Genomic DNA, 19,059 nt, shown 5'->3' with positions numbered 1-19,059 from the left:
ATTGATGCATGTGGGTGAGTGTATGAGAGGAGAGTGGGTAATACAGGCAATAGAAGTTGCCCGGCAGGAGGACAAAGGAAATTCAGCATTCTCAGATTTGTCTGAGTGCTGCACTGCTGTGCCCCACCACACCCCAGACTCACTCACCCATCCCCAGTCCTCTCCCCGCTCCACTCTCAGAGGTCCACGTCAGCAGGGACAGCTGATAGCGGCCTCCTCTGCCTGAGCCTTCCCATTTCATAGTCCTATAAAAGCTCTACAGAGTTGTGCTAAGTCATAAACTGGGGCAGATAAGATACAAAATATGTCCAACCCAGCTCTTCCAGCTGTAGCAAAGGTTACCTCTGCAGGGGTGTGGGGGGGAAATATGTGCCTGGGGACAGTAATTGTTTTGCTTGTCCTAGATTGAATCTCCTACCCAGTGACAATAAATAATGTAGGGAGTTTGAAGATGGAATCCTCTGAGGCAAATCACTTTGTGAAGGTGGGCATTTTGCTATTATCAAACTGCTTCTGTTCTTATTTAATAGGCAAAAATGCAGACTCATGCTGTTTTGACTCTGTTGCACAAAACAAAAGTACCTGCCCTTCCTCTGCAGCAATTTGATCTGTGCAATCTCCTGGTGTCACCTGGTGCTTCAACAGTTGAGCAATTCCATTCTCACGTGTCTAATGGGCAATCACAAAATTTTTGTCTGAATAAATTATTATTAATTATTACAAAAGTAGCAAAGAGAAGAGGAATATCCTGAACTGAAGAGACCCCACAACTGTGATCCATATCAAATATTTCAGTGGCTCCACAGGCAAAGCCAGAAAGGATATTTGGGAGCTTTTCATTGTCAAATGAAAATTAGCATTTCTAGGCTATGTAGAAGCAAAGAATGCAGTGCTCATTGATGAGCTGTAAGGGGCAGAGTGGAATGAAAGGAGAGACTGGGAGGGAGAAAGAAGGAACAAAGGAAAAAACTTCAAATGAAAAATGTCTACCTAATAATGACAGGAAAGAAGAAAGGAACCCATGAAACTTCCCCATCCAGTTCCTCTTATTTCTTTGCTGTCTTATGTGCAGTGGCTTATTTTTCTGAGGAATCTGCAGTGCTCAGCTTTATGGAGTGCAAGGGCAGTGTAGCAATAAATACAGAATTGTCATTTAGAATGAAGCACAAGAAGTAGGTAAACTTTCTATTGCCCATATAAGATATGCACAAAATCAGTTTACATGGTTTTTGCAAAGTAGGCACTTGCACTAAGCAATAGTTGGGCAAAAGCAAATGGCAGCACTAGACAACTCTTTAAGTGTAAGGAAAAGTGGACCAGATGTGGTCAAGCCACTGAAGGACAGTTAAGGCATGACGACTGAGGGACAAGGGGGCATCTGTCTGGAAGCTTCCAACACAGGGAAAGAAGTGTCTTCAGGGTGTTGCTGTGGAGGTTTTGCCCCTCATCCTCACCCTGCATGTAGACCTTGAACAGTGAAATTCAGTGTTGATGCACTGCTGAGAATCTCCTCTAAACCAGGACCAATACAGCTCCCCAGACTACAGGTTTCTGAACATTTTAGACAGATATTATCTGCCAAGAAAAACCTCATGCCGCCTTTTCCACATCACCGACTGCTCATTTTACTACCACATACTTACCACTGACACAGGTGGTTTTGTCACTGTGATGAGAACTGGATTGGGGAATCAGCAGGGGTTAAAAGTTACCTTTCTTGTGGCAAGTGGGAGATTATTAGTTCCCTGATGTGGTACATCTATTGGAAACACAAATACTTGTGCCAGTAGAATGAAGAGAGCAGCACAGGGCAGATAGCAGTGGGACTGCTTCTTTTGGCAGCATCTCTGGCTTGAAGTGCTCCTGAAATTGAAGTGTTTCTTAGGTGGTTGATAGAGAACGAGAAAAGGCACTGTCTTTTCCAAGACGTGTTCCCAGCAATCAGACACTATCTGGTATAACAGTGGTCAGATCCAACACTTCCCACAATCCCTGGAACTTTGCTGTCCTTGTGCATTAAGCAGTTTTATGTGCTTGTTGTGATTAACCTTTATTAAGCGCATGTTTTGACCACTGTTATATTTTGTTGATTTTTTTAATAGAATTGCACATTTCACTTTTGCTCCATTAATCCTTTTTTCCAGTCCCCATATTCCAATCCAAAATACCTATCTTTCTTGCATATTTAGGCTTTCTGACATTGTTCTGCTGCCAAATGTCTTTATTGTCTTAGACAGTATGCAGAGTAAAGCCTGCCCTTTTATATAGGCCAGTAATTCAGACAGTTCTGTGTTACTCCATGTGTCCTCACTAGCAGCACAGTCTTTCTTTCAGGAAATGGAGAAAGCTGGCTTAGGTGCAAACTTGGTGGCTTCCCTTTTACTTTTTGTTCTGTAATCTGAAACAAGTTATGTAGAATAGTTAATTGTGTATTTTCCAAGAAAAGCTTTTTAATATAGTAGTTTGCCTAGCATGCAGAGAAGAGGATATTGTATAATGTCATGATGAAAAACATCAGAGCAATCTACGGCTTTAGATTTGTAGGCGATGTCAGAGAATGATCGAGTGCATCTTCAAAGACAAGAATTATATGACTTGTTAAAAAGCTGCATCTAGATTTTTTTTCTACTAAATAATTAAGGTAGTTCAAGTTTTTTTAAATTTTTTTTTGTGGAGTGGCTTCCGTGAAAGAGCTAGCATGATTACTCATTTGATTATGGAACATAGACACAGATTGGGATTTTCTCCTGTCAAACCAAAATCTTCCTAGAATGAGAATTGACATAAAACTTACTAAGTAAGTTCTAAGTAAAGCTCACTAAGAATGTGTTGAAATGAGTCCTTTTTGAGAAAAGAAATTTTTGCAACATCTATGAAACATTTCATATTAAAAAGACCTCTTTGCCCTTTTCTGTGCAAGAAAAACTGGGTTGTCTCAATAGTGTTGGTTATTATAACAGCTTGGAATGGATGACCATGTTCTATTCTATGAAACTGGAAGCATGGGAATGTTCATTGTTGTCTCTTTATTTGTGTAACTAGAAGCTGAAGATCTGCCCCCAGAATTTACAATGTAAGACGACAGAAAATAGGAACATGAGGATCAAGCGCAGACATCTACTATGTACCTATTGTATAGCTCTGTCTACAACAGAGTTAAATAGTAATAAGACCAGCCCCCAACCAGTACCAGGGGATATTTACCCCTTCCTAAAGTTGATGTCTATCTATAAGATGAATCTGAAAATGCTTCTGTCTTTAAAGCTTACCTAGTCAAATACAGCAGATTGAAGGTATTGAAAGATCAGGTAAAGCTGCTCCCTCATCAAACGCAATAAGTAAACAGAGGCAACGACAATGTTAGTCAATCAAAAATGGTCAAGGTCATTCTCCAGTCCGAGGACATTGGCGCATAGTTTTGCTTGCAAGCCTGCTGCCTTGAAAAGTGTGCCCACACACTGAAGTAGCATGGCAGGTGGTTCAGGATGTACCCCATGGCCTCTTGGTGCTTGGTGCTTCCTGATGGCAAACTGTCCCCATGGGTTTGGGTACAAATAACCCAGACCCATTTGTATCCCTTCCCCTGAGAACTGGGAATGGTCTTCTCTGTGATAACTCCCCAGATGTGCCTAGGACCTGGTCAGAAACACTCAGCAGGCCCCAGCCAAAATGTGCCAGGGACTGCTCCAGCTACAAAACCTTGCAGACATTATCCAGTGCTTGTGAATATTCCCAGCTTGATTTATAGGTAACAACGAAGTTAGCAAAAAAGTCATGTTGACGAGTATGATAGTGATGTCAGTATATTAGTAATCTAGCATGTTATGCTTAATTGTAGAGGTTAATATATAATTACAAGGGATTTATTGCAGTGAGTTATGGATATGTAAATAGGTGGAAGAGCCTTTGTGCTCCAGTTAAGAGCAATGTGTTTGATGGGGTATTTTGTACTTGAATCCAGCTCTGGCCTCAAAGGCCTGTGTATTAGAGAGCTCTTGATACGCTCCTGCATTTCCATCTACAGATGTGCTTCAATATTTGTTGGCCTTCATCTCCAATTGCTCCCTGCCATATATACTATACATAAATTGGCTGAATTTGTGAATGTTTATAATCATAAAATTATCTAGTCAAAAGGGATCTCTGGAGAACATCTAGACCGGACCCCTCCGCTGGATGGCTATGACCATCTAGTAAGCTCCTGTTCTGAACATTTCACTGACACTGTAGGAAAATTAGGATCATTATGTGTATTTACAATTGGATGTCCAAAGTACACAATGTGAATGTCACCCTTAGGGAATATTAACTCTGAAAAATCACCCTACCTTTCTGAAAGGCTTCCACACCTCATTCTTTCATGCTCTGAAATTTATTTCCTGTTTTATCAGACTTTATCGAGGGGAAAATACTTTGATTAAAAAGGAAAGAAAATATTCTCATTTGCTTTGCAGGAATTATTCTTTACAAAAATAAGTGTTAAGAACATATCTAGTTCCCTTCCTTGAAATGGTAATTTAGAAAGCCTTCCTAAGCCATTTTTATACTCCTTTATTGTTTTGTTGTCTTAAAAGATTGCCACAGTAAGAGGAAAGCTACCTTTATATTGGCATTTCATTTTTTGTACAAATCATAAAATAAATTATTCCACTCAGAAATAAGACCACAGCAGCTGTATTTCCTTTGCAAAACAGTGTTAAAATGAAGTCTTTATGGCAGATTTAAGCTATAGTTTTTACACAGTATTGTAACAGAAGTTTTTGGTCTTTTTTAATTTATTTTCTATTCTTTTAAATGGTTGTATTTCTTCTCTGGCCAACTCCACTGATATTGTATCAGTGCTGATGGAGCTGTTTGGAGGTGGGTGACAGAACTGTCACCTTATCAATCTCACCATTAAGCTGTCAGTTCCACAGTAGTATTTGGAATTGAAGCAGACACCTCCACTGACATTGTAACCACTATGTGTGAAAGACACTTCTATTCCTTTGGATGTGCAGGAGACATTTTCATTTACAGAAAAGACCCACTAATACTCTTGTTGCTTTGCACACAAGGATTAGTCAGACTCTTCAGGGAAATCAAGGGAAGCTGCTGTCAGTACAAACTCTACCTCCATCAGGTTTCAGCTGCCCCAACTGTCCAGCGTAATTGCCCATCGTGGTTAAACTTCCCGTATGGACACAGAGACTTAACACTCGTACTGTCATTCTGCTGTTCCATTGATTTTATATCCCCAACCAGTGTCAACACAATTTTATAAAGCCAGTGTTGTTTGTGATTTATAATAAATAAGGTTGCAAGATAACTAGGCCATTTCTTCTATTAATAGCATAATACTGAAAACACCCCACTTTCCCCTCATACAGAATGAAGCCCACTGCTTATTCATTCTGTCCACTTTATTCTGCATCAGCATATATTCCTATACTTTTTTTTTTTTTCAGCTTTATACATTTATAAATCTTCTTTGATGAGGGTCAGGACCTAGTACCAGCAGATGTATTATCTTTTATATTCCTGGCCTGACTGTACCTGGGATAACAGAGTTCTGACCTATGTCAAGATATGGCAGTAGCAACAACTAAACAGGAAACGAACAAGGACATTGCTGCTAGAACAAGAAGTTCCTAGATCACTGACACAAATTTAAACATTATAATTGCATATTAAGACCTGATAACAATGTCAGTGTACACTTACATGAGTGGCTTACATGTGGAGCTGCTGTTATAAAAGGAAAGCATTAACACTGTAAGTAGGTTATACAAATAACAGAACCACAAAGGAAAATTTGAGGTCATCAGCTCCTACAATTATGACCTCATGTAAGTATATGGAGACAGAAGTGCGACATTAAACACCGGTTTTAACTCTGAGAAAAGACTACACTGGTCAAGAATAGTTTTATAAGAAGAACATAGATTGGAACTAAATCCCGCTATCCCCAAAAGATATTCTTAAAACAGGTGAAAACAGGTTTTTAAATTTTAACTTTCTCCCTCTATACATAGATGAATGTTCTGTGAATATATATGTATATCCCTGTATATGTATATATAGTTTACATATATGTTCTTACATATATATAAAATAGTGTGTATCTACAGTCTTATGCAATGTTTATCAATCAGCTTTTGCATATAGCCTCTTTTTCAAAATGCGTAAGGTCTAACCATAAAATTGATGTCTTCAGAACTAGTTCTCCCTGTCTTTAAAAGCTTTTTTTTCCCCTTTTTTTCTTTACTACAGTTATTATTTTTGTTAATCTCAGGAAATTAAAAAGACTGAACATGCATAGGGTCTGCATCTGAATTCACTGGAAGAATGAATTGCAGTGGGAAGTTATTTCTGGCATGGAGCTTTTAAAATTAAACTCTAGAACATTTATACTCTAACATTATAAAAAGATTTTACCATTTCATATTACTTTAAAACACTATTTTGTATGAGGGTGAACACTGTCTCAACCATGGACATGAGACAAAACCTATGGAGAAAGGAAATTACAGCATAATGGAAATGATGGCTGGGAGCCATACCACCCTGGGCTGTGAGCTCACCCAGACAGAAATGCCAAGCTGAGCTGATTTGGTCTCCAATTTGGGATCTCTGAGGAAATTTCCATGGTTGCTTGAGGAAATGGTGGTGGCAACACTGTAGGTGGTACTCTCTCTTCTTGAGTCACCACTGGGTCAATAACCTGTGTGATGGGAGCAAGCAGGTTTTCCTGGAAGAGTTGTGGGCATGATGTGAAACCATGGTCCTGAGTATTTAAAGACCACCATGGACTTTGTGTGAAAGGTAGAACTGGTAACCGTGGGGAATTGATCACATTTCAGTATCAGCCTTTCTTATACAGTTTCTGAAAATTATTCCTACATTTGCTCCTCTTCGGGACGGCAGAATAAAACCAGCAAAGAAATGCCAGGCTGCCAGATTACCAAAAAAAGTTCAAACCCCACTGAAACAGGCTTTCACTCTAAATCTTGTCATTAACTTGAATGAGTTTTGGATCACATCTAGAGTCTTTAATGTAGAAGGACTGCAGTAGGGCTAATTTGTTTTCGAAGGAGCCCCTCTCTTTTCATGCATTTACTATTTGAGCAATGCTGCCTTTGCCTTTCAGCATTAATCACCACCCGTTACTCAGAAATGCTGTCAGGCCCTATCTTGCTTTCAGAGCAGCTCAACTCTGGACTCAGAGCAGCTCCCAATCCCACAATGGTGTAGTGACACTATGACATTACATGCTCCCCAGAAACAATGACATGAATCTGATTTATAACTGGTGGTAAAACTTTATTATTCAAGTTTAGATGTAACAGACATCTTTGCTGCCTGAAGATTGTTTGCATAAGAAATACACCAAGAACATGTTTGTGAGTAGAAATGAACATGCACTATGAAAACCAAAAAACAAAACAAAACAAAAAACCCAAAACAAAATAGAACAAAAAACACATCCATGTGTTGTAAGGACAAAACATTAAGAGCCAACATTCTAGAGTCAAATCAGGGCTACAAGTTTAATGATGGTTTTTAGCAACATGAAGTCATTCTTTATGAAGTACTTTTTTTTTACTTTTTTTTTTTTTCCTTTTCCTGCTGGTGAGTTTTCTATAAGCTAAATTTACAATGGCATTTTGAGATGTTTCCTTTTCTCCTGTTCTCCTTCTACATAGAGCTCAGAGGCCAAAATGATTGGAATGGAAAACTGTGGTTGCTGTTACAATGTTTATTCTAATAATATCTTATTTTACTAAGTGTAACCAAAAATCAAATAAAACTGGTACTTATCTGGCTGGCAGCCACTCAATTATTGTCTTTTATCCTCTTAAGAAGAGGTAAATCTGGGTATATGTGATTACTATCTAGGTAGCATCTCAGTAACTACCAGCTTTTCAGAGCTGGCTGAATGAAATAAAATTGTGAGGAAAAAGTATAGGGAGGTATCCTATTCTGAGGTGAGGAAATTATGTAAATCATTCTATTTGGCCCATCTTTAACGAAAAGTTTAGAAGGGATTTTTCACTTATCTATCACATTTGGGATATGATGACAAATTGCTCGTTATTCTTTGCCAAGCATAGCTGTCTCCACAGAAGCAGAAGGAAATGTATCTACCCTCCTGGCTGACCAGAAGTGAACTTCTAATCTCTTTGGCTTTTCCTGACCAGTATGAGGAATTAGCGTGTTAAGTCAGCCAAGAAAAATCAATACAGGAGCAAGAACACGAATATATTTAGGCATCCTGGGCAAAAAGCAGATGGTAGACAACATCCCTAGCACATAAAGCAAGTAGCAATGATTACACAGCAACACCGTCCAGTCCAAAGATGGACTTGAAAGTCTGTCCTTGAACTGAGTACCAATCCATGGTTGCCAGATCAGGCCTCCCCCACTGCACAACCATGATGTTTCAGCGCTGTATACAATTAGTATCACTCTCTTTTGTCCTGCTGCTCCTCTAACTGCAAAAATAATCTCTTGCCTACAGCATGCCTCAACTTTTTGAGTAGTGTGTGTGTTGTCCCTGCTAAAAACTGTCACTGTGCAGAACAGTACATTTTTTATGCAGAACCGAGATACAAGTATCCAATATCCCTCCTTCTTTCTGGATGGTCCATGAAAAATTAAGGTGGGAGTTTCATCAGCACAGTGGCAATTAGGTGCAAAACTTATTTTGGATATCACTCTGAGTTTAACACCTGAACGTACTGTGCTCTGGAAAATCTTCAATCTCCTGCTGCATTATCCTATGGAGCAGCATCCCTGAAGTGATAGCTAAGAGGCAGTCCAGTTAGCAGACGTCTCATGGTGGCTCCCTCTGTACAGAGTGCTAATAGAAACATTGCTCATGTTCTGCAATCTGATTAATGACAGGCATCACAAATCCTCTGGTTTTGAGCCATCTACTTATCCTGTGGTCCAATTTGAGATACATTTTAAGATCTCAAACCACCATTCCTTAGAAGAAGTACAACACCCTGCAGACACTAACAAACAGAGAACAAAGAATGACTCTTCAAAAGTTCAGGTTTAGGTACTGTAAGCTGATGGAAATGCAGCGGGTGCAGTAATTACATGTGTGTGCTAAGACTGGTTTCCATCCAAGAGTTATTAAATAAGATTATTCTTTTTCAATGTCAGGATTTATTTTTCTTTTGATTAATACCCATTGTGAGGGGGGCTGGAAGAGGGATAGAGTCACCTCTCTTTTGTTCAGAAACCAAACTGTGCTCCCCCCACCCCAATCAAAGAGAACAGGCTATGGCAAAATCCCATTTCTTACAAAGCAGAAATCTTCAAACATCTCAATATGTCATGGCAAGAACAGTGAACTTCTTTCGATTTTTATTTGCATCATCTAGGTGTGCAATACAAACATTCAAAAGTCTGTCTTGTTCTTTGCACTCGTAAGATTTCATTTCTCCTCATCCCCAAACCCTGATATGTGTATTTCCTGTTATTGGCCTCTGCTTCTTCTGAGTTTAGCACGAGGTGTTATGAAGTACAGGGTGGTGCTCAAGTCTCACAATGTGCATGTCCCCCTTAAGCTATTTTGACATGAAGATGCAGCTTCTATCAACGAAGAAGCCACAAAACCTGGTAGTTTTTAGATGAAGTAAGTCAAACTACTGAGGCAGGCAGCTACCTCCGAAGCTGATAAAAATCACTGCTTAGAGAGTCTAACATGTTTCTTGGAAAAGCTGAAAAGGACACACACTGGACCCCGACGTAACAAAACGAGGGCAATCTATTTCAGTCCCCACAGAAAAAAAAAAAAAAAAGAAACTAAAAATACCCAGCAAAAATAAATCCACAAAAAACAAGTCAGAACTTATTATTGGAGAACAATAGTAAAAACATAACCAGACTTTGTCTGGCACTGGTAAAAAGCTGGAGATTCATCTAAAAAATAGAAGAAGAAGAATGTGGCCCAATATCCTTTGCTAATCTAGAACACTATTGAAGGGTTATAGAACACAACCGTGAACAGACTGCGTGGGACTTTCCATATGCTGCTCACCAGTATAGAAGCAATGGGTGGAGCAGGAAGGAATGCAAGCCTAATGCTGAACAATAGCCTGTCTGTGCCTAACAAATCAGAGAAACTGTGCAATAACGTTTCATCTGTGTGAAAACATAACACCCAAAATACTGCCAAGGTCAGCAAGACCTTTGGTGGTCAACTGTGTAAGTGCTTCTCATGCATGGTGATGTTTGTTGCCAGCTGCTTTAGGCACGTTATTTTTCAAAAGACCATCAAAGTGCTGAACATTTAGGCCAGTTCCTCCCTGGTTTTCCTTTTGCCAACCCCTATAAGACATTTCCTATCACCTCCCCTTGTATCTTCCACCTCCCTGTCTATCTGGTTAAGTATAAGTGCACCAAATTCTAGAAGGGAGAATGGTGAGATTCAGGTAAGTTAAATACAAGAACTTTTTACTTTTTTTTTTTTTTATGATGCTTTAGTTTCAATTACATGAAAATCTGAGAAAGGCGGCATGTAAGTGAGATCAGAATAGGACCCTTTACATATAATCTCAAGTGAGGACTTAGTCCAGAGATATTTTTATAGAACATTTTAAAAAATAAAATGCATGAATGGAGAAATAAAAGACAACATAATATCAGAAAGACATTTTAAACTTCATTCGCTGCAACATTCATGAACCAGTTGAGCTACACCTGCCATCCAACCATAAGGAACTAAGACCCTGCACTGCGAAAAAGAAACAAACCCAAACAAAACAAAAAAGCAACTGCGTAATATTGTAAAAATGGAGTGCAATGCTACTACAGAATGCAATAAAACATCAGTGCTGCATCGTCAAACAGCACTTATCAAAATAATTTCTGAAATGTTTCTTCTGAAACACAGACAAAGCAATAAAAAGAGGATATATGTTTATCATTTTAAGCATAACAATGTGAGTTAAGAGCTTAAGAATACAAAAGTACTTGGAATGAATAGTGCTACCCTTTTTTTCCTAAGTAGGCATAAAAATATTTTCATTTCCTTCTTGTTTTTCCATACCATTAATATCAACAAATTTCATTCATTTCATGTTATCGTTTACAACTTGAATGCACACACACAGAAAAAAAGATACCTACTGCAATAGAAATAGTTGCTTCATTACCTTGTTTGCTACATTTGCAAATGTAAACAGCGAGGCAGAGCCAGAACTGACTCTAATGCATGATGGAATATCTTTGTTGCATACGTACACTGTAGAAAATAATTATTCAATATGTCAGGCACCATTATTTGAAATGTAATACATTAATATTTACTAGAAAAATAAGGTTTTTTCTATTTGTTCTCCCAACTTCTTTAATGAAATAAGTTAATCTGACAGTGCATCCAGTAGCTTGTAATATCTTCTACATCCCTGTGGCAAAATAATAAACTACTGGTTGGGACACTATAATGAAAATGATTAAAGTCAGTTCTTGTACACCCTTGTAGCAAGCATGGAGGCTCGTCTAACAGCACCTTTAACCAATTATTTAATATTTAGTTATTTAGCCCTATTTCCCTGAGCAGTTATGCTGAGGAGCTTTCCCTTCATGGATAGTTTTTAAAAAGCTTTAAGTATTAAAAAGTACTATGAAGACATTTAATGCTACTTAGCAAAAGCTGGTTTAAGTCTACTGAAGGGATTGACTGGTATGTATAGCAATGTTAAGCCTGTGGAGAAGTAACCTTAGACTTTAAGGTTTAGAAATGTAATATATTAAAAATATATTAAAATAAAATACAGCAGGTTACCTTGTTCTATGCAAATTAAACCTGGACTGTGGCTTCTGTATTAGACTTCACTTGCACAAAATGGTTTTCCTAGACTAAAGTGTGCCAGAAAGAATGTAGTGATAAAACGGTAGCTAAAAATCAGCTGAGTCTGAGAAATATCTAGATAAAATTGCTGCCAAAGCTTTGAGGAAGAAGTGATCCTAAGGCATGTTGTAGGGCAGAAATTAGCCCAAATTAAAGGAAAGAAAATGACCTTTTAACATTTGTATATTTAACAAGCCTAGTTCTTATATACAATGTGCATATGTCCACTATACCCCTGCAGCAGTATATACATATACACATCTTTGCACTCTTGCCAGTTATGTCTCTTACACAACAGCAAAGGTATTAATTGTCCGGTAAAATTTTCTCAAGGTAATTTGCCATGATTCACTGCATTCTGGCTAGCTTTGGTGGGCCGTGTCCCATATAATTATCTTCTCCCCCTTCTGGCCACCATCCAACTGTTCTTTTTTTCTTGGTAACCCACTCATTTAAAAGGGAAAAAAAAAAAAAGAAAAAAAAAAGAAAAGAAAAAATAAAGAAAAAAATGAAAAAGGGATTTAATATTGGATAAGGCATGCTCTCTATATGAAGTGCTTTATAGGTCTTCACAAGACATTACAAGCTATTGAATTCCCATCAAGGAAACCTATTTCTGTTTAATTGTGCTAAGTGCTAAGGTTTACTCTTTAGGTTTTCCATTCTTTTCAGCTTGTGCATTGTTCCTGTGTAGGCCCCTCTGGATGTGAGTTGTGAAGTCATACTTGTCCGTGCAAAGATGCTGGCATATGCTGCACTGGAAAGGTCCACTGTCACCATGGCAACTCATATGCAAAGCATACATCACTTCATCCAGAAAGACAATGCCACAGTGCACACACTTGGTAGAAAGTTCATCTTGAGTACTTCTATCAACTTTCTCTGTTTTTACTACATTCAAGGGACCTTCATTTTTTACATTTGGTGGTGCCTTACTCTTTTCCTTGGAGGCACCATTTGCAGTTGGCCCAGGTCTGGAATGCTTTATCGCCAAATCAAGAGGAATGTCATTGTCTGATCCGACAGCTGAAAAATGAGGAGGCAGATTAAAGGTGGGATAAGGCACATAGTTTTGGCAAGGATTTGGTAGGCCAGGCACATGACTCAAGTAGTGTGGATTCCCAGGAACAGACAGCTTATATTTACTCCAGAATCTCAGCCAGTCAGCTTCACTCTGAAAGTCATTGTGTACAAACGGAAGTCCAAAGAGTGGGTACTGGTATTTTTCAATAGGGCTTCCAGGTGGTGAATAGTTTGGATGTTTCGCAGGTCTCATGTACTTTTCTATCGGGCTGCCTCTCTCTGAGCTTCCTTTCCCTTCTGATATTGATGAACTGTTTCCTGGGTCTCCAGTACTTTCCTGAGGACTTTTTATCTGAATGTGCAAAGGTTGCATCCTTTTGTGAATATCCAGAGTCTGGCTGACCAATATTGGCTGCTGAGCAGAATGGCTTTTAGTCAATGAACCTGGCGCCTCATATTTACTGAGGCTGGGAAGCTGAATTTCTCTCTGATGACCTTCAGGTAAATGATCCTCTGACCTCCTCTCTAAGGGGCTTCCATTGACTTGTTCCTCACTGCTACCCCTCTGCTGTTTGTTTAGCTGCTCAGCCTGAAGTGCCTCCGGGTTAAGGCGCTTTCTTGTTCGTCTCCTAATGATCTGCTCACCATTGTTCTGCTTAATGATGTTTAAAGGCCTGGGAGTCTGCATGGAACACACACAATGAACAAAAGGAAAAGACACATTAAATCTGCAAAACCACGCTCACCCGAATTTATCTTTTCTTTTGTGAAGAGGTATACTGTAAGAGTTTCATGGGAATGTCCAAATTTCAGCCCAAATGCTGTTTCCTGGCCCCTCATGCTAAAAGTAAACTATGAATTAGTTTGTTTTATCAAACTAAGTCAACTGCCTTAAACATACCTGTTTACTTAAAAAGGCATGAAGCATGCAAGCTTTCAAGACATTTATTACCCCTTACTACTGAAAAATTCTGGGGGAGATGTGCTGAAAGTGGGTGCTAAGAACCGGGGTTGAGGTGGGAGATGTACAGCCCGATGCACTGGTCTTATACCATGCACCATGTTACATGGGCTGGTATCAGGCAGGAGTTTGCACAGATCACACAACAACAAGAACTTAGTAACACTTACCTTGATACTCACCCCTTTGACATGGATAGAAAATACAAGCAAATACAGGGCTTGCTAACCACCACTGCTGTCACCTAGCAAAAGGGTTGCAAGTCCGCTGTGGTGAGTGGGATGATGGTGGCTGGAAAGGGACTAAGAAAGATGGAGAAGAAAGCCCAGGAAATCTCTTCCTGTGCACCAAAAGGTCTATGCTGGACTTTGGTACCAACTTCCCCTCCTTCATTCCTACTGTATTTCCTTCTATATGTTACAGATGTTGTGCTATGTCACCCCCTAAATGTGGAAAGAAGGGTCTGTAAATAAAAGAGCATCCTGGAATGGACAGAGGCAAGAATTAAATGAGGACTTCTGCTTTCATTTGCTAATTCCCCACACCAGCTCGGGGTAGGTGGCCCACTTAGATGAGACTTGAAAATACTTTTTGGTTAAAAAGTAAAAGAAAATAAATAAATATAGTACAAGGACAGCAGCCAGGCCTCTTGGAAAGGCCTCTCAACAGGAAGGCAAAGGTATGTGAATGAAAGATGGTGCTGTAACATTGGTATGTGTTGCTCTACTGGGAAGATGTTAGAACAACAAAAATACCTGAAAGTCAATTCAGTTTGGCGTGCTGGCAGTTGCCATTTTTCTCATCCAAATGCACACATAATCCCATTTTGGTTGGAGGCCAGAAAAGTGCCCTACACAGTATTCCACTTTTACATTTATTTGGAAATTTTCTTTTTAATATTGTTTTAAAGTGCAGATTAAATTTTGGCTTACAGTCAATATCCAAAGTAATGTGTACCTTGAATGTAACATAATTTTTATATATTCAAACTTTGAATTAACATAAAAATATCCAGAGCTGGAAGATCGCTCACTCTATTATTTGTAGAAATCTAGTTTCTCTCTTGACTTGCCATCTTCCTCTCCTCTTTCACCTATTTATTTCCCTGACGTTGGTTTATTCTTAATGGCTAACTGTATTTTAGGCAGCAGAGCTACTTTTTAAGATTTTCCTTTCTATTAAAATTCTGAATCAGAAGAAATATACACTTTGATTTAGATTTTTAATAAACAAGACTTAAACTTAGCAGAAAAACATGACCTGAACCAGCCTCCTCAAACAGATCAAAGTTGAGGGAATATCATGTTAGATAAAATTAGAATATTTTTCTATGTAAATTACATGCAAATAAAGTTTAAGTTTGCAGAATCCATAACCAATTAATATGCATAAGCATATACTCTTTACTACAAGCTCAGTGTAATATCCTCACCTTCTTATGACAATTCTAACACTGTCATACCAACATGCTATGTGAGGTCTTAGAATATTATTGATGTTGCTCTTGTTGAACTTTTATTTATACATTACAGACCACTTTCATATGGCTTCTGGATAACCTTTCAAAAGTGGAATTTCTTACTTGTCATGTTACAGGTATGATGCAGCTTGTGGAAGTAGCTAAAAAAAATATCTTCATACCTGTGATTAAAGACCCTCACACACTTGCTTGCAGCTCTGGCTCTTCAAAGTTACATTCTATTAAGAATTAAAGGCTGTAGGTCCGACTTCGAAATTCTTCAGCATGCAAATAACTGTACTCATCTGACTAGTCTTTAGCTGATTGAAATGGACTATGCAGTGGAGTAAAGCTACGCACATTTTCCTTACTCATAATAGTAATGTGCAGATAAAAATATTCTGTATTTGGCTGGAAGTAAGGCAGACAGAAAAGTTTTGCTTTTAAAATGCCCTATGGCAGATCCTTAATTGTATGTTATACATAATATATTGAGTATGATCACACAGATTTTTTTTGCGATTTCTGTATCAATCGGCAATCTCGCTACCCTAAACATGAGTAACTTCATAAAAAAAATCACAAAATTCAGCAAATAGTTCATTAAATTATTGTGATTAGACTTCCTAGATACCATGGAAAGACAGAATGATTCATCTGCTAGAAGATCACTTATTTCTAATCCTAGAAGAGTATGCTATAACTCCTCACTGAAGTAGTGTAAGGATGCGTCCAAGGAATCACTATGGAACAAAATCTAGTTTTTCATGACCAAGTTAGAGCTATTAAAAATGCGGAACTGCATCTCAATAATAACAGTCAAATTCATTATTTTGGGTATCATAGAAGTAGAAATATTACTTGGAGCAGAAATCAATACTACCATGTTAACATTTGTCAGTCACTACCACCCATAGTATCTGACAGACTATAATTCTCCTCATTATTAAATACAAGAAAAAAGGGACCTTAGAGATGAGTGTATTATATACATACTTGAGTTAATCAGGACAGTAGTTCTAGATAGTGATAATCCAATCAAAAGGGAGATATGAAGTGTGCAAACCTCCTATAGGTGAGTTTTACTCAGCTGTATAGTGTAGCTTATTTTAACAGAGTAGCTCACAGAAGGGAAAAGTTCTGTTAGCTTTAATTTTTATAGCTTCAAACATTTATCTAGTAACTATCATAAAATCCTTAATTTGAAAACATTCATACATATAATACTTACTGTAAGTTTTCATGAAGAAATAGACAGGCAGACAGATAACAGAAACTTTCATCTTTCTGGTGTCAGCCCAAGGAGTGTCCCTTTGCATGGTATTGTCTCAAAAGGTGTCCCAAAGGAGAAATTTGTTTGATTATTTCAGACTCCAACTTACAATGGAGTTGCTATCACACCACAGCAGAGTGGAGGCTTAATTAGATTTCTCTCCATTTGTTTGGTCAAAGTTCAGTTGAAGATATTAATGTCAAATGTCCACTGAATGACAGCTTATTGCTATGCTTGAACAGTGGAGCTAAAAGATAGTGTCAGCTTCTTGATTTCTTTTTGCATTAAATGAAGTTTGACATTGTATTGCTAATTATTATTGTTGGAAGCACACTAGATTGTTCCTACTGGTTCCTAAGAACTATCTGAGCTATGTGTTTGAATTTAAAACTGATTCTTGTAGCTTTTATCTATTCAGTAAGTTACGCTAATAATCACAGTAAGGGCCAACACTACAGTTTATAAAAGTATATTAAAAAAAAAAGGTAAAATGGACACTCGAAGTGGAAGTTCTACAAAGTTCTCCAATGTCAAAATATGGTTAAAAAGCCAAACTGGCCTTAAAATCTTTGTGAATGCTCACCCCTGATTAATTTCTTTAAATTAAATATTATATCTAGAACTTTGAGAGAGAGATACTTTCAGCAAGATCTGGCCAACATGCTGGTCAGAGATCACGCATCCACCTTCTGCTCAGATACTGTCTGGCTGCCTGGGTTGTTCTGGAGCTTAAAAACAGTTACTGACCTCAGCCTGAGAGCACATGGCAAACAGAGTTAAGTTTTCAGATTGGTGATGGTCTTGCTGCTTTCAAATATTGGATCTTTTATATTATGTGGACTGACCGGACAGGATCTTGAGTAAACAGGATTGTTAACCATCCTATACACAAGACCAAGGGTAAAATTCACAGAAACTACTAACTGATTCAGAAGCTTATACCTCAAATTTAAAGAGGCATAGGCATTTGGCAGTCTTAATGCATTTAAAATAGAGTTTCCTAAATGGCTTTTTTTTTCCCTGAAAATGGAATTTCTGAAAAAAAGTTTTTAAAAAATACACATTTTCAGCCACAACATAGATTTCTGATTTGGGCTCTAAGCCTGAATTATGATGTTCTCTTGGCAAATGCCCAAGGGCTGCCTGAGTTTCTATTTCTGAAAAATAGTTAACACTTTCTAAGTTCATGGGAATGTTGTAAAAATTAATTAGAGTCAAATCTTGGTCACCTGACTCTCCCATGTGCTTCTATTAAAGATAGTGGGGATAATATTTAACTAGTGGTTTTTAACCTTAAAAGATTGTGAGCATTTTGGCACTGATCCAAGGAAACACTTAAGCATGGCTTTCCTGGACCTGGACCAGAGCATTCAACATCTTTCAGGATCAAATCAATAAGATGAAAAGCAATTCCCTGCCTGATCCTAAGGATGGTGAATCTTCCCCTCACCAAGTGATGAGTGCCACCAAGTGAGTAGCTTCCTTGTTATTTCAGAATCCTCCAGCAGACTATAAGAACTGTAGAAAAAAGAACGGTAGAAAATCCCACCACCCCATATGTCCAAGAAGTTTACTGTCAAGTATAAAGGGGGGCAGAAAAGTGAAGGGAAACTAAAAACACAGCAAGGGGTATTTTTGGTAGAGATGTGATGTCTAACCTTTTTTTTTTTAACATTACAAACATGAGGGCTCTTGAATTTAGACAGCTTTCGTCACAACATATTGTATGCCTTTAAATGGAATTCCCAGAAAAGAAATAATTTTCCCCTTATTTTGTATCAAAATAATTAAATGCATCACTGGTGATCTCAAACACATCTACCCACAGCATCCCAGCTTGTTTCATAATGAATCACATCTGATCCCAAAGTGACCATAGAGCAAAGCCCTGTTAGGAAATTAACTGCAGGCCAGGGAGTGGTACTAATCACACAACCAGACAAGACCACAGCTTAGCCGTATAACCCCTTTTTTTCTGAATAAACCAGTAAGTTCTTCCTACCGAGTGAAGCTTCTGGTAGAGGCCACACGCATTGCATACATATCCACCATTTGCATTCTTTCGCCAGAGAGAGGTCTTTGTGGTCAGGCAATTGGCACAAAAAACACCCGAGCCTCTACGTCTCTGTAACAGGGAAGAAAAAGGGAAAAAAAAAAAACAGAGGGAAAAAAAGAAAAAAGCAGGTCAGAGGTGAGTCACATGAGCTGCGGAGTTAGGACAAATCAACACAGGAGTTTTGTCTCTAGACTGGCAACAATGACAGTATAAAACCACACTGCCCATAATGAGGTCAGGTTCAATTGTGCTTAATAGGCACCACTGATTTTCATTATAATTAACCATAGAGTGATGGATGAGGTGTGTGAAACACCAAAGCCTTTTCAGAATAACAGCTTTAACTTTTTGAACTTCAGGTTTTGTGCATTTAGTGATGGTTTCTAAACAGCAAATTCTGAAAAAAACCCTCTGGAAGCTGACAGAGAACATTCTGTAA

General features: G+C 38.3%; 1 protein-coding gene across 1 annotated transcript; it reads right to left on the bottom strand.

Moving 5' to 3' along the window:
* Positions 1–12,338: 12,338 nt before the first annotated feature.
* On the bottom strand, positions 12,339–18,695 carry LOC104403715 (zinc finger transcription factor Trps1; the record flags this gene model as incomplete). The annotated part of the gene is made up of 2 exons (XM_010011952.1): positions 12,339–13,553; positions 18,567–18,695. Coding segments are annotated over 2 exons (1,191 nt in total), but the record flags the coding sequence as incomplete, so codon positions are not given.
* Positions 18,696–19,059: the final 364 nt, after the last annotated feature.

The sequence above is a fragment of the Nestor notabilis genome, unplaced genomic scaffold (assembly GCF_000696875.1).
Source record: "Nestor notabilis isolate BGI_N333 unplaced genomic scaffold, ASM69687v1 scaffold873, whole genome shotgun sequence".
NCBI classification, from domain to species: Eukaryota; Metazoa; Chordata; class Aves; order Psittaciformes; family Psittacidae; genus Nestor; species Nestor notabilis.
This window is presented reverse-complemented; position numbering and strand designations above follow the sequence as displayed.